General features: G+C 51.4%; 1 protein-coding gene across 2 annotated transcripts in view; it reads left to right on the top strand.

The window, feature by feature from the left end:
- Positions 1-15,521, top strand: part of LOC147431491 (DNA (cytosine-5)-methyltransferase DRM1A-like) — a 98,637-nt gene that overhangs the window by 18,543 nt on the left and 64,573 nt on the right. For both annotated transcript variants that reach the window (XM_086494079.1, XM_086494078.1), the window contains exons 2-3: positions 12,447-12,566; positions 12,926-13,040. In XM_086494079.1, coding sequence (XP_086350205.1) covers positions 12,450-12,566; positions 12,926-13,040 — 232 coding nt within the window. In that variant the 5' untranslated portion in view covers positions 12,447-12,449. The remainder of the gene's footprint in view (positions 1-12,446; positions 12,567-12,925; positions 13,041-15,521) is intronic.

Genomic DNA, 15,521 nt, shown 5'->3' with positions numbered 1-15,521 from the left:
GTATGTATCCACATTGCATCGTTTCCCCAATCATGGAGTGCTTTCGTGTGTCGCAGCCATGGCCTTCCAATGAGCAAAGGAAATCCGCCCTCAACCTGGGGAAGACGAACCACAACAAAATCCAAGTTAAAAGTAAAGTCTTGTACCTGCAGAGGCACATTGTCCACTATGCCCATTGGGTAGACTGTCCGCTGGTCGGCCAATGTAACTGTGAAGGGAGCAGGGCGAGTAGGCTGTAGACCTAGAGCTAACATAGTGAACTCGGGCATCATGTTGATGCCAGATCCACCATCCACTATCACTCCTGAGAATTTCCGACCCAAAACGGACACTGTCAGGCGAGGGCTTCTATAATCAGTGAGTGGAGCAGCGGGATTGGATATCATATAGGACTCTGATGGTCGCACTGGGAGGTGCCCGCCACTAGGACCTGCTCCAAGATAAAGTGATTGAATAACAGCAAGGGTGTCACTTCTAAACCTTGCATCTAGTCGCAGCATGTCGTAGAGGGACACTTGCTGAAAGGTATTCTTCAATATAGTCTCTGCTGTAGGTTTTTCTCTTGTGATCAGTGTCTTCTCATTTTCCTTGATCTTTTGTAAGTCAGCAACTGCTTCTAAAAAAGCCCCATCAATATCGGAGAGCATAGTAAAAGATCCTTTCTTAGCACTAGTGGATGGCATGTCCGCTGCTGGAGGAGGTGTAGGCATTGGGGAGGAAAGGGTTGTACCTGCTGGAAGATTGAGGCCGAGGGCTGCCCTCTGAGCTCGTGTGAGGACACCAGCTGGCTCCTCTACCAGCTGCAACTTGTCTTGAGAGGAAATCATATGGGCAGAAAGTGGTGGCTTGGGGTTGGTACTAACTGCTATCAAATTGATCTTGGGAAAGGTGAATTCAGGTTGGCTCTGACTTGGGCTCGCAGAGGTAGAGGCGCGTTGTTTTGGACAATCCTTAGTGTAGTGATCTTGAGCGTCAAGGCAAAGTTGGCACGGAGAAGAGCCTTCTGGCAGAGGGCATTTGCTCTGATAATGCCCATATTCTCCGCATCTGTAGCAGAGTATGGGTCGATTGGAAGGACGAAACGGGGGACGAGGTGGTTGCTGCATGGAGTTGGAGGCTGAAGTGTAGAAGCTCTGAGGGGTTGAGGTGTCATTAGCCTTATAAAAACTTTGAGTCGGGAAAGTACTTGACATACCTTGGATAGCGGGGGTATTGAGCAAAGGTGGCATGTAGTTGGGATGGCCGTAGTGGGAAACCATGTTGGATGATGGTGCTAACCCTTGCTGGAGAGTAGGACCAAGACTTTGCTGTATTTTGTGCAATCCCTTTAGATAATAGCAATCCTTATCTTCATGACCCGATTTTTCGCAAAAGTGGCAATAAGAGCGAAGGGAACAGTCCTGTGGAGGGTGTCTTGGAGAGCGGCATGAGCTACACCAAACCGTAGCCTTAGTCTCTTGCTGACACTTGAGCTCCTCTAGCTCGCGCTTAATCTGTTCCAATGCCTCGTGATGTGGAGGCTTCTCTTGTTTAAGAGAGAAGGACCCCTCCTCTTGAAGAGCTCGTTGTAGCTTTAGGGCTTCCAGTTCCCTGCGTAAAGAAGTTAAAGGATCAGTAGGACTACCTTCCGAGAACACAGAGGGAGTATCTATTTCAGGAGAGTTGTTGAAGAGCTTCCTAGCCCCCTCTATTCTAGTAGCAGCTGCGATGAACTCGTCGAGAGTGGCGTCGGGTCGGAGACTCTCTCGGATTTTTTGCTGAGAAGTTTTGGGAAGCGCCTTCTCCACCCACTTTTTAACCATGAATTCACCGGGTTGTTGGGGAAGCTTGGCCACCAGCGACTTAGTTTTCGTCATAAGCTCCGCAAAAGTCTCCTCAGGCTTGAGCACCATGTTGGCCAACTCATCCAACACCTTCTCCTGGTAGTCACCCGGCCTGAAAGCTGCACATAACTGCTGTCTTAAGGCTGCCCAAGTTGCAAAATGGTTCTCTGCAAATTGGCTGTACCATTTATCTGCTAGGCCATCCAGGGTGGATGGAAATAGTACCAAGTAAGCATCTTCTCTGTTCAGCCCACGTCCCCTACAGAGAGATACAAATCTTCTTGCATGGTCGTCAGCATCTTCTGAAGACAGCCCTTTGAAGGTAGGGAACTTGATGTTCACCTTGGCCAAAACACTAGCTAGTGGCTCCATGATTCCTTGCTGAGTCTGTTGCACAATAGCTTGCTGTAGAAGAATAGGAGAGAGCTTTTCTGGAGAAGGTGATTGGGAAGATGGGGAACCTGATGAAGGAATGGGTGATGTGATATGTGGAGGTATAGGTGATGAGGTTGAAGGATTTCTACAAGGTGTCAAAGGTCGTCTTCTGTGATAGTACTTCAGAGGGCTCAGTAGTGGGCTTTGACGCTCAACTGACCTCCTTGTATGTGTCATGCAGTGACCTCCAATCCAACCAAGCTTTGGGCAAGAGAACCTTGAACTGGCTGAAGACTGGTCTAGACTCTACTAGACCAGATGAGTGACTAGACTAGCTGGACCAGGGACGAGGGACGAGGAGGACTAGACCAGGGTCGCGAGGGGTCTAGACCAGAGACGAGGCAAGTTGGACCAGGGCGAGAGGGGACCAGGCTAGCAAGGCGAGAGACTAGACCAGCTAGATTAAGCTATCAAGGGTGAAACTGGACCAGACCAACAGGCTGCACAGGCGAAGCGACCAACAGGCTGCACAGGCGAAGCGAAGAAACCAGCTACTCAACAGAGTGAGACTTCAGTTGAGGTCCCACCGTCATCGCCAAAATGAGAGCACCTGTAGCGCGGATAATGTGTCGTGCTCTCTACAGTGTGGGTGTCCCCAGTGCAATGTGCGTGACAATCTCACTCAACAAACAGAAACTCTCTCAACAGAATGAAATACACGAAACAATGGATAATAACAGAGACACAGCAGTAGACCAGAACATGTGGACTCGACTAACTCAAAGGACCATGTACAGACTCTGGAGTGGCAGCACACTCAGCTCCAGCCCAAGACTCACAGGTACAAAATAGGGTGTCGAGGCTCAGATGTGCATGGATGGTGTAGCAGTGCTCTGTGTAAAACTCTCTAGACGACTACGTGCAAGATAAGATAGAACTGCCCCCAAAACACGACTACTCATATGTACCACCGTAAAGAGCCACCAACGGCTCATAAATGTCAGCCATGTGGTGACCTGGCCACGAGGTCCACTAGACCACCTTCGATCGTCGGTAGATACCCTACCACGTGTCACTCCCAGACCACAGGTCCGTCCAGAGGGTCCGTCCAGTGTGAACCAGTCCCAGTGTAACCCACTGTCCAACTGTATGTCCTGTGAAGTGACTGTAGCCCTGCTACAAAATGTGAACACAATTTGATAGACACCACCCTATATCACTGTCTGCAAGCAGGCACTGCCAATAAAGAACCATTTTAATGAAAAATTAAAATAAAACTTTGATAATGCCTCGTGCGTTGGCAAGGTAGTTGCCACTTGACACAGACACAACAAGCTCGCTGCTGCTGCACGCTCCCCTCGCCCTTGCGCCATCGCTCCCCCTCACCCCCCTTCTCCTTCTAACCCTCGTGCTGCCCTCAGCCACCCCCGCGCTGCCCCCCCCCCTCGCCCTCGCGCTGCACCCCCTCCCTCCTCCCGCCTTCGCGCTGTTTCCCCCACCCTGCCCAGCCCGCCACCTCCTGCCCCCTGCTGCCCGTTGCCCTCCCCCCCTAGCCCTCCCGCTGCCCCCCCCACTCCTTCGCTGTTTTCTCCCCCCCCCCCCCCCCGCAGCCTTCTATACGCGTGCTCGCCTCCTTTTCCTTCCCTCCATCCCCCCTTTTTTGTCCGCATTATCTCCGAAGGGTTTTCTGCGCCAGGCTCTGCAACACCTTTTCTTCGGACAAGTGTTCGGCGTTCTTGGCTGCAGATTGTTCTTCTCCGTCCGCTTCTTCGACTCAGCAGTAGACACAGATGGAGGCTCGAGCTCCGCCACAGAGGGACTCGCCTGAAGCCCCCTCGCCCGACCCCGCTGAGCCCACCATTCGACTTGCTCTTTCGCCGACAGAGCAAGCGAGCCTTGCCGCAGAGGTAGAGCGCTTGCAGGCGACTTCTGTCATCTGCAAGGTTCTCGGCACCCATCCTAGCAGAGGAGAGCTGCGAGACCTTCTCCAGGCCCGCCTTCTCGCAGAGGTGGGCAAGATTTTGGATGTCCAGATCCTCGGACGGGGGTACTACCAGAACGAGTTCGAGACTTCCGAGATGGCCTCCAAGGTCATAGCTATGAGTCCACTGGCTATCCGAGCATCACGCGCCCACTTTCGACAGTGGCGACATGGTTTTGACCCGACTTCGGATGTGCTAGTAGAGGAGGCAGACATCCCCATCTCAGTCTGCTTTCCGGGTTTACGGAGGGAGTACCTTCCACTGCTCTCCAGGATTGGCTCCGCCATCGGGACTGTTCTGGAGACACCTCGTACGGCAGCATCAGTAGCTGCCAAGGCGGCCGGCATCCCTTTAGTTCGAGTTTTGGTCAGAGATACCCACACGCTCCCGAAGGTCATCCTTCTGCCTCGGGTGAGTGGGGGTTGGTTTAGGCAGAGTGTGGAGTACTCGGGTCTCCCGAACCAGTGCTTCATTTGCAGACAGATGGGCCACCTAGCGAAGGCCTGTCCACGGAGGAGGCCTCGACCTGCACCTCAGCCCCAGCCCCAGCCCCAGCCTGCCAAGGTTGGGCCGCGGCCTCAGCCAGTGACACGGCGCACAGATTCTGAGCCACCCTCCGAGCCTAGGGCTCCAGCGGAGGAGGGGTGGCAGCAGGCCCGTGGCCGTCGACGCCAGGGGCCACAGCGACAGCCTGGCACTCAGAGTGGCCCTCAGGTGTCTACTCAACAGCAGTGGGTTTCACGGGGAACCGCTTTGGTCCTCTTGAGCAAGAGGAGCCCCCTACGCCAGCCTCCTCTTCCACTTCACCCTCACCAGCCCCCCACCCTTCAAATTTCCCCTCTTCCTCCTCATCCCCTCCCCCGCCCTTTGCTCCCGCCCACTCCTCACCTCGCCCCCCTGTCTCTGTCGCCCCGCCCCGCTTCTCTTCTCCTCCGCCTCCGGCCCCCCCCCCCCCCCAGCTCCTTCTCCCCCTCCTCCTGCTTCAGTACCACAGTCGACTCAGGAGACTGGTCCGTCGCCGGCGCCTAGGAGATCTCTTGGCAGCGCTTTTGCCACGAGTCGCCTAGCGAGAGAGGGCCAGCCCTTCTTGCGGCCCCCTTTGCAGATTCAGACATCTTCCCTTGCAGCTATCCCTCGTGGTCTGACGAGCATTGACCTCCGACGCCGCTGGGACTTCTTCGATTACGGATTCACTCGCTTTCTCGGCGATTCCGCAGCAGACCACGAGGCAGCCTGCTTCAGGGTCCACGCTCTGTTCCTCGCCGCTAGGGGGACGGAGGCCTTGGACTCAGCAGTTGGTTTCTCCTTTCCCCTTTGTGGTAGGACCAAGACAGAGTGGTCCCTCGACTCAGTGGTGGGATGGTTGCATACACAGGTTCTCGAGTTCTCTAACCACATGGGAGAACTTGGAGTTACAGATTTGCTGCAGACTTTGTGGCCACTGGCCAAGTTTGCGGTGACACCCCCAGGCTCAGCAGGATGTAGGCACATTGTGGTGTACTTTTTTGCTGATACACAGTGTTTGCCTTGCTATGTATACATACATGAGGACTCCTGGACAGAGGAGGTTGCTTTACGCACGGCTCGCTCTGCTTGGGCTTGGGCCAGGCACTCACTACAGGCTCGCCTATCTAGAGGACGCTCGGATGCGGATTACTCCCCATCCAAGCCTGCCTTGAAGATAGCCCGTCTTGCTGCTGCGGCAGCATCTGTTCTCTCTCGCTCCCCATGAGGATCGTCTCGTGGAACGTGCAGGGATTAGGTGGGCCCTAGTTTCAGCGACAGCGGGGCCGATTGCGTCAGGAGCTTCAGCGTTGCCTTGTGGGAGGAGAGATTGATCTCCTTATGCTTCAGGAGCACCATTTGTCTGAGAGCCGCATTCCGCGATGTGGTCAGATTTTGCGTGGACGTTATAATACCTTTTGGTCAGCTGCTTTTGGACCTGGAGGCATCCAGGGTGGGGTATGTATGACTATTGCGGACTCATTGCAGCAGGCCATTGTGGGCAAAGGGATTATTGTGCTAGGCAGGGCTCAGTGGATTACTGTGCAGGTTCAGGGTGGCCTTGTGGGCTTCCTGAACATCTATGCGCCCAATGTGGCGAGTGCTCGTGCAGAGTTTTGGTCACAGATTGTTGAGTCTTTGCCACAGGTTGACCATTGGTGTGTAGGAGGGGACTTCAACATGTTGGAGGACCCCTCTGACAGGATCGGAGGCAGCCATGCTACTGTGCATGGAGTCGAGTTAGCAGCTTGGGAGAGGTTGTGTATGACTTTGAGAGTCTCGGATACATGGTAGCATTCTGGCTTTGTGAGGCCTCCAGAGAGTCTTGCCTTCTCTAGATCAGACCGCAGAGTGGGAGGAGTGAATCTATCGCGGATAGATCGCTTCTACACTAGTGACCACTTCAGTGACTTGGGGGGATCAGTGGGCATCCTGGCAAGGACATCCTTCTCGGACCATGCACCAGTGATCCTCACAGTGGCAGACAGACAGAGGAGTGGGAGCACGATGCTTAGCATCCCAGAGCGGGTCTTGTTGGACACAGCACTTAAAGAGAGGGTAGAGGCTCTTTGGACAGAGGGCATGGACAGCAAGGCTCTACCGGCAGACAGAGTGGCCTTAGGCCTAGCTCAGCTTAGCCACTTTTTTCTCCAGGAGTCTTTGGCTCGACGGGCTGCAGCGAGAGAGGTGGAGCAGCGTCTCAGACGAGGCATTGCTTCACTATAGAGGATGCAGGAGCAGCATCCAGATAGTCCATGGTTGGAGGAGCAGTTACAGCAGGCTCGACAGGAGCTTGCTTGCACAAAGGAGAGGCGCCATGAGTTTGCCTTTCACCGACAGGCATCTCAGTGGACTCAGGTAGGTGATAGAGTGACAGGTGCTTTTTTTGAGACAGTAGGACCTCGGCACTCGCATGCCAAGGTCAATCAGCTGAGGAGACCCGATGGGTCAGTTGCTTTTGAGACTGAGGATATGCGTGCAGTCGCTAGTGACTTTTACCGTGAGCTACTGTCGGCTGAGCCCCAGTCAGAGAGACAAGATGCATGCAGGGAGCAGGTCTGGGCGCAGATGCCTTGTCTTGTGACTGAGGAGATGCGCCAGAGGCTGGAGATGCCTCTTTAGCTTGAGGAGCTGCACACGGCTCTTAGGGCCCTTCCTCGTGGTAGCTGTCTAGGTGAGGATGGGCTGACTTCTAGCTGCTTCTTGGAGTACTGGGACTTGCTTGGCCCAGATCTTTGTAGTGCCTTTCAGTACATTCTGCACACAGGAGTGATGCCGGATAGCATGAGTGAGGGCCTGATTTACCTCATTCCAAAGGAGGGTGGCTCCTTGGATGAGATTCGACAGTGGCGCCCCATCACCATCCTCAACTCAGCCTACAAAATTCTTGCCAAGGCTCTGAGTTTGAGGATTCAACCACTTTTGGAGAGCCTTATACATGGGACTCAGACAGGTTTTGTCAAGGAGCGCAGTATCCTTGACAACATCTTCACTTTCTGGGAGGCTTCTGCCCTGGCACGTCTCCGTGGGGAGGACCTTGTGATTCTTCTTCTCGATTTTGAGAAGGCATACGACAGAGTTGACTGGGACTTTCTAGAGGGCACGCTTCGCAGGATGGGCTTTTCAGATGCTTGGATCAGAGGGGTGTCAGCTTTGTACAGACAGGCTCATAGTCAGGTGCTTTTGGCAGGAGGTAGAGGTGAGCGCTTCATGCTCACACGATCGGTCAGACAGGGTTGTCCTCTTGCCCCCTTTCTCTTTCTGTTCTATGCGGAGGCGATGAGCAAATTTTTGGTGTAACAGCAGGTTGGTTTGAGGGGCTTAGCACTCCCTATACGGGGAGATGAGCTTCTGGACGCTGAGTTTGCCTTGTACTTAGAGGGCCAGGAGGCCAATTTACACAGGTGTGGGCAGGCTCTAGAGACCTTCTGCTGTGCATCGGGCGCACTGATCAACTGGAGAAAGACAGTGGCTTTCTCGGTTGGCAGTGCTCCTGTGCCAGAGTGGATGCCAGGAGAGGGTTTCAGGTGGATTCCTCCAGGGACTGCAGTTCGATACTTGGGTTGTCAGGTTGGTTGTCCCCCGAGCAGCAGATTGCTCCTCTTCTCCTGTCCATCAGGAGAAAGCTGTTACACTGGAGCTCAGCACGACTTTCGCTGGCTGGTAGAGTAGTAGTTGCCAACCAGGTGTTGTTGGCAACTATGTGGTACATCACTTCTTGCTAGATCTTCTCGAGTTCTTGTATCAGCCAGGTAGAGAGGCTGATCAGGAACTTCCTTTGGTCAGGTCGCGACACTCAGGTTGCCCGAGCCAAGGTGGCTTGGTCGGTCATCACACTCCCTTGTTCTCAGGGAGGGCTTGGAATCATTGATCCAGCACAGCAGAGCAGAGCCCTGCTTGGGAAGTTTGTCGTCAGAGGACTTCTTCCAGGCGAGGAGCCCTGGAAAGAGTTCTTGCTGCAGAGGCTTCGTGCCAGGGTGCCTCAGTCAGGAGGCCCTTGGCAACCTTCGACCAGATGGATCTTTACAGAGTTGCGCCGAGTTGGTTTGAGTAGGAGACTGGAGGACCGATTCACTGTGAGTTTGCTTCGCTCTTGGGAGCTCTTATAGCGTGGCCTAGAGCAGAGACAGCCGACATGCACGGAGGAGCGCCTACGACAGCCCCTCGTCTGGAACCCCATTGTTAGCACTCAGAGAGGCCACTTGGTTGGGAGTAGGCCTCATGTTTCTTGGGGTCCCATGGCAGCAGGTCCAGCGCGCTCTCTAGGTGACTGGCTAGAGTTCACAGGTTTGTCAGAGGAGGTGCAAGGTGTCCAGCTACAGGGCATGAGAGGGGTTCAGAGCATGTGTCAGGACATCTCAGAGTCAGTTCCAGCTGAGTGGCTCACGCCTCTCGAGCCAGTAGCACCCCGATGGATGGGAGCCTTCACACGACTGGAGGTTCTCATCTCAGTCAGGGCTTGTTCAGAGACTGTCCCAGCCCTGTTCTTCGAGCTTCAAGGTGGGGGACGATTACAGCGAGTTACAGTAGAGGCCCCGCAAGTAGCAGAGTGCTGTTTCCAGAGGATCCGAGTTGTGGGCATCTGTGGGAGGACTTGCGTCATAGACCCTGACCCAGCAGCTCTCGAGACAGGACACTGGAGGCTATGGGCTTGGGAGTGCTGTCCACTGGCACGAGTACAGTGGGATCCTGGTGAGTGGCTTTGGAGGGACCCCTTCTCTTCTGCAGACTGCCCAGGAGTCCCTTTCTTTCAGTACACTGTTCGGCTTGGACGTCATATACTTGCAGTGCAGAGAGAGGCCCGCCCCGCTGCAGCACGGCATTGGCAGGAGGAGGGTCTCACAGTTGAGTTCTTGGCAGCTTTTTGGCAGAGGCTGTGGGACTCCAGACAGCCGAGGCGCGTCACTTTGTTCCAGTGGTTGGTTGCACACAGAGCCACAACAGTAGGGAGCTGGCTTGTGCATAGTGGTCTCTCGGCCGCATGTACAGCCTGTGACCAGTTGGTGGAGAGTCAGCGACACTGTCTTTGGGACTGTCCCTCGGCCCAGCAGGTGTGGCTACGAGTTCTTCGGCTAATGCCTGCCCTCTCCACGGCTCGACAGTACACTTGGGGGGCAGCGGCTTGGTCCACCCTCACGGGCCCGGCACTACAGTTTGAGCTATCTTCCACCAGCAGGATGATAGTGATATAGGGGGGGCGACCTACACTCCAGCCTGCTACAGACCTTACTCCACAGGAGTGGTGCAGTGAGAGAGAGGAGTGCTGGGAGCTCATCAGCGGCCTAGCTCTCTGGTTCATCTGGCGGGCCCGTTGTTTCCGCATCTCTGAGGCTCGCCCTGTGCCACCAGCAGAGACTGTTCGTGACTTTTGGCTAGAGCTGATCCATACTCTCAGAGGACAGCTTGAGGGACTATAGGGCAGCTCCGACCGCATGCAGGAGCGCCGCGAGGCTTTCCTTCGACTCTGGCGCCCTGGGCCTTTCTACACCATGGTCCAGGGGGTGCTCAGATGGCACTACTGTCCACCTGTGTGGCTCTTCCCTCCTCCCATCTCTTGATTTAGCCCCATTGTATATATGCTGTTTTTTCATTGGGAGAGTCTCCCCATCATGCTTGTTGTAGCCCTCTCTAGCAGAGGTGGATGTAGCCCTATGGGCAGTTTTCATTAACTAATAGAAGGATCTTTTTCTCGGAAAAAAAAAAGAAAAAAAAGAAAATGTAGTTGCCACTTGCAATATCAACACCCTAGTCATCGCTGACGTCACCCACTCCCACTGCTCTGTCCTGCCGCCCTTGGCACCGCCAATAGCTGCATCGAGTCTTTGCTCTTCACAGATCCACAACGCATAACATGTCAAAGCCAAGTTGCATGGCAAAGACAAGGTAAGCAGAGAAAAGGAGGTAGATGTCATCAATTGCATAGGTAGTGGTAGACATGCGAGCATTGATGTTGTCGAGCTTGCTGCAGAGGAAATCGGCGCCGCCTCTTCCTTGAAGAGAGGCCCTAGAAGAGAGGTGAGAGAGGTGAGCTATGTGGCGTTGCATGACATGCTAGTGGTCACCATCACTGTTGAGCTCTCTCGTAGAAAGAGCAATTAGGCCTATACTGTGCTGGCTATGGTGTTGCTGCTCAGCCCCGCATTGCCTCCTTGCTCTACTGCGTTGCCTTGGTAGCCCCTTACGTACACAAAAGTACACACGTTTAGCGTAGCCGACTGCCTGATGCAGCATCGAGCTCTTTCTTCCAATCGGCTTCTTGTCCACAATCTCCAAGCTTAGGATTCTAAGTTGAAGCTCTGATACCACTTGTAAGGAAGCGGATGTTGTCCCTAATGTACATGGCTTGGAGGTAGAGAGAGCAGATAAGGAGATAAGAAAGAAGAGGGTGAAGAGCAAAGTAGGTAGCGCTTCGGCAAAAGAAAAGAGAGAAGTTATAGAGCCTCTATATATGCTTACAAGCTGTTCACACATATCTTGGCCGCCCAAGTTGGGCTTATCCCCAATATCTATTGAAGAAAGTTTTCGTCCTTTGGTTGTTTTGCAAGCGTAATCGAGGGCGATCACAATTCTTTCATGAGGGGGGAATGTCACAAGTTAGTGACATGGTGTGCCCAAACTTGAGAAAATGGTTGAGAGGACAAGGGGTTAGAGTTTTTAACTCTAACCCAAAAGACCTTGAAGATGTGGCCGAGGGGCCTAAACAGGCTAGGGTTTTAAAACCCTAACCTTGCCAACTTATGGAGCACCAGCCGAGGGGCCTAAACCCTAAAATTCCAAAGCATAAAGGCTGGCTGGAAATTTGCGTTGAGCTGCTACGTGGCACTGCTGTACGGATTTTTGCGTTTTGTGCTGTCCGCAAGGCAGGGCAGGGTAGGTTTGGTGCAAATGCTTTTGGACGTCAATGCCTCTGGGGCTCTGTTTTTGGGCATCCCTTGTACTGTTTATAAGTGTCCTAGGGCGAGTTTTCTTAGGGAATCTAGATGTAGAGTCTCGGGAGAGCTTGACCCTTAGACTTGTACCTCTGGGAGGCAGTAATAAAGAAATACTGGAAGGGGCGCCGGTCTTTGGGGCCAGTGCATCTAGGGACGGAACTCTGCCCTTCCCTGTTGGCTGTGTGTGTGTGTCCCCCCCCCCCCCCCCCCCCCCCTCTTCTCTCATTGTACTACACATTGTACTGGGCACCTTTTGTATTAGCTGGCACATCCATACAGTCCCAACTTGTAGTAGTTGTAATTTTTGTTTCAGTTCTCTTTTCGATTCTGGACATGGTATCAGATCCACTATGTTGTAACAGCTTGGTCTCATAGGTCATTTTGGCCTTTTGAAGACGTTAATATATCATTTCATCACTCTCTCTCTCTCTCTCTCTCTCTCTCTCTCTCTCTCTCTCTTCAAGTTTAGTTATTTGCAGATTTTGTTCATGTGTTGCTATTGATTTCTTGCTTGGAGTGTCCAAGTTTGTAACATGATTTGTCTGCATGGAATAAATTCATATTGCGCTTTAAGGAGACCCAAAAATAAGTATCCCTAAATACGATTGGTGTGCGCGCGCGCACACACACAGAGGTCAATTTGACACACGATGGGCTTTGTTCTTCATTGAAAGAATTTGTATCAGACCATAGCAGCTCGAAGGAAAAGTATAGAGAAAGGGCCTCTTCCTCTTACTCAGCGATTCATCGTTTGTTCAGTTGTACTTGTGTAAGCGATGTTTTGAATGCAAGTTGTAGCCCATTTTTTTGTTTATGCTTTTTGTTGGCAGATCATGGAGGGCCTTGTTGATTATGAAAACAGCAGCAGTAGCAGCAGCAACAGCCCTGACAAGAAAAAGTTCAAAAGATCACCGCGCACACCTCATAATGAGTCAGAGGTCTCATCCTCAGTAAGTTTTCTTTCTTTCTATATTTTCTTCTTTGTGTTGTTAGCACAAGCTCATGCCTGCTTCTAATGAGGCTAAAAAATATGCACCAACTCTGTAGTTTTTTCTTTGAGTATACATTTCAGATTTCTAGTGTGGAAAAGCTTAGAAGAAAACCAAGAGATCTAGCCTAAGTTGCTAGAGGCGAAAAAAATGATACGGAAATTTCAGCAGGCACTAGCTTAGAGTCAAGTGCAATTTAGAATAGTGTTTTCATGCATGGGGGTGCTACAAGTAATTTGGATCTCCACACTTACCAAAAACAAATAGCACCTGATTTTCATAGATACTACTCTTTAAACATGCCTTTTTCCCATTTTCAGGTGGTTCAAGAAGACCCCAATGAAAGAACAGATGAGCCGACTCAAAGTTCCGCATTAAAGCTGTATGAAATGGGATGCGACTTTGAGCAAATTCTACATGCAATCACACTATGTGGTTAGTTACATGTAGTTGATTTATTTGAAAATCTTCTCTTATTTATGGTGTTCTCTCTATCTTTCCGTCTCTCACTTCTTAGACGCGGTTGTATGATGTATGTGCGCGTGCGCCCGCGCACACACACAATTTTTTTTTGTAAATCTTTTTTGATTGATTTACAAGTGGGAAACCTCAAAGGGAGGAAAACCCATCAGAAAGATCAGATACAACGGAAGAACACAAAAGTGTTTCGTAATGTAAAGGCGCTAAAAGCAAACATAAAAGAGCTGTAGGATATCCGGGGATATGTCCCCAACATCAAGGGAAAAATGTAAGGATTGCCTAAGCAAAATCTTGAACGAAGGAAAGGGATCCGCATCATGCTGATGGAACATGCGAAAATTGCATTGATGCCACAAAATCCATAGAGCCCAAACCGATGTGAAGAAGACCGCAAAACGTTGAAGGGAAGTTGGGAGAATGCCAAAAGCCCAAAACCGTTTGTGAAAAACTGCCGAGGGAAAGCGGAGGTGTATACAAGCTGATATGTGGTCAAGGAAGGCCCTAGTGAAGTGACAATCCCAAAGCAGTGTCTGCCGACAGTCTCATCACATGCTGAACATCTGACACAACGAGAAGCGGAGATGTGACGCACACTAAGCAGAGTTTCAACAAGGAGAACTTCTAGCAAACAGCACCATAGGAACAGACGTTCCTTCAGAGGCAAATGGCTCTTCCAAATTGTAGCAAGAGCCTTTCTCCACCATTGATCAGATTTATGCGAAGACCATAGCGCATTACAATGGTCAGCCAGCCAAGACTCATGCAGGAGAGAAGAATAAATGTTGCGGGCAAAATTGGCAACAATAGGTGTGTCCCATAAAGTCCAGCCCGCCAACATACAACATACATTGGCCAATGGTGGAGTTGGCAGGAAAACAGCCAGCATGTGCTCAAGTGCGCTCCAAATCTGATGATAATGCACGCCAAACCAAAGCTTGCAGTTGCCTGAGAAAAACGAAGCATATTCCGAGACGCATCAACCACATCATCCACTGTGCGGCCTCGGCGTGCCGACGGTCAACCAGAGTAAGAGAGAACGCCCTACTCCAGTGAATGCTTTCCAAGCGTAGCGAATTCCCATTTGGTTGTTGTCTGCCATGCCATGAAAGATGAGCCATAACAGATTTCCAAGCAAAGAATAAACTAGAGGTAACCGGGCTACCAGGAATATGACAGATGATCTTGCCAAACACAAACTTCCAGAGGGAGGTCTGCCAGTGATCAAAGGCGGAAATGGTAACATTTTGACGTAGAGAGGTAATTATGACTGTCCATGGCTGAGACTGTTGTGCAATAGTAGGTAATAGCACGGCCTTCTTTGCAAGAGCGTGGCCGTGAAGGTCCAAAATATTCAGCCCCCCAAAACGCTTTGGATTGCAAAGTTTCTCCATTGATAACAAACGGAGCCCTTTCTTTCAAGAATTAGTGCGCCACAAATGAGATAAAATATCAAACATGAGCGATGTGAGGCGAGGATGAGGCCAGTGCAACAACGGCAAGTAGAACTGAGCATATGCCATCGTGATGTTCTGGACAATACAGAGTCGAAGATGTGATGGGACAGTTTTAAGTAGTGTAAGTTGACATTCAAGCGTTGCATAACCCAATCCACTTGTTGACTATTAGTTACCTTCTAGCCAATAGGATACCTCAAGTGTCTGACAATCACATGCGGATCAAGAATATCTCTGGGCCACAAAAGATGATGCCAGTGAGTGCATTAAGAGGCAGGAGTTAAGATTTTCGGAAACTGACCTTAAGACCTGCCGCAAGCCCAAACGTACCCAATGCCTGCATAATCTCTCACATGACATCCTGGTTATTGCGAGGCATGAACAACGAGTTGTGAACATAAGCCTGCCCAATTAAGGCATTTCCAGAGGGTAATTGCAACCCGTGAAGACGAAGTCAAGTGATCCAAATGCAACAAGGAGTTAATGGCAATGGCATACAATAAGGCACTGAGGGGGCAACCTTGCCTGATAGAGCATCCAAGTGGCCAGGGGTCAGTCAGCTCACCATCAAGAAGACCAGAAGAGGTACTATTAGCATACAAGAAATACACAACATTGGCTAACTTAGGACCGAATCCAAGGGCCCGTAATGTGTTGGCAATGAAAGCCCATTGTACGGTATCAAAGGTGTCACAAGACGGGCACCATGTGCCAATAGAAAAGAACAGATTGAACAAACTTTTAGCACTTCAATAACAACTGAACTGAGAGAGAGAGAGAGAGACGACACGCGACATGGAGTGGCGGAATTCCACCCCAGAGAGTATTGGCCCCAAAACTTGGCGCCTCTTTCGGTATTTCTTTATATTGCATCAACACAGTACAAGCCGGTACTCCAGACTCTGCACCTTCTCTAGGAAGCATGCCAAAGAATGAGCCCATGGCCTCATATTTAAAGGCCCTAGGCCCCAAAAGCAATTTA

This window comes from Adiantum capillus-veneris, chromosome 21 (assembly GCF_014529385.1).
Source record: "Adiantum capillus-veneris isolate H3 chromosome 21, ASM1452938v2, whole genome shotgun sequence".
In the NCBI taxonomy this organism is placed as follows: domain Eukaryota; kingdom Viridiplantae; phylum Streptophyta; class Polypodiopsida; order Polypodiales; family Pteridaceae; genus Adiantum; species Adiantum capillus-veneris.
Note: the sequence above shows the minus strand (reverse complement) of the source record. Positions and strands in the feature narration are given on the sequence as shown.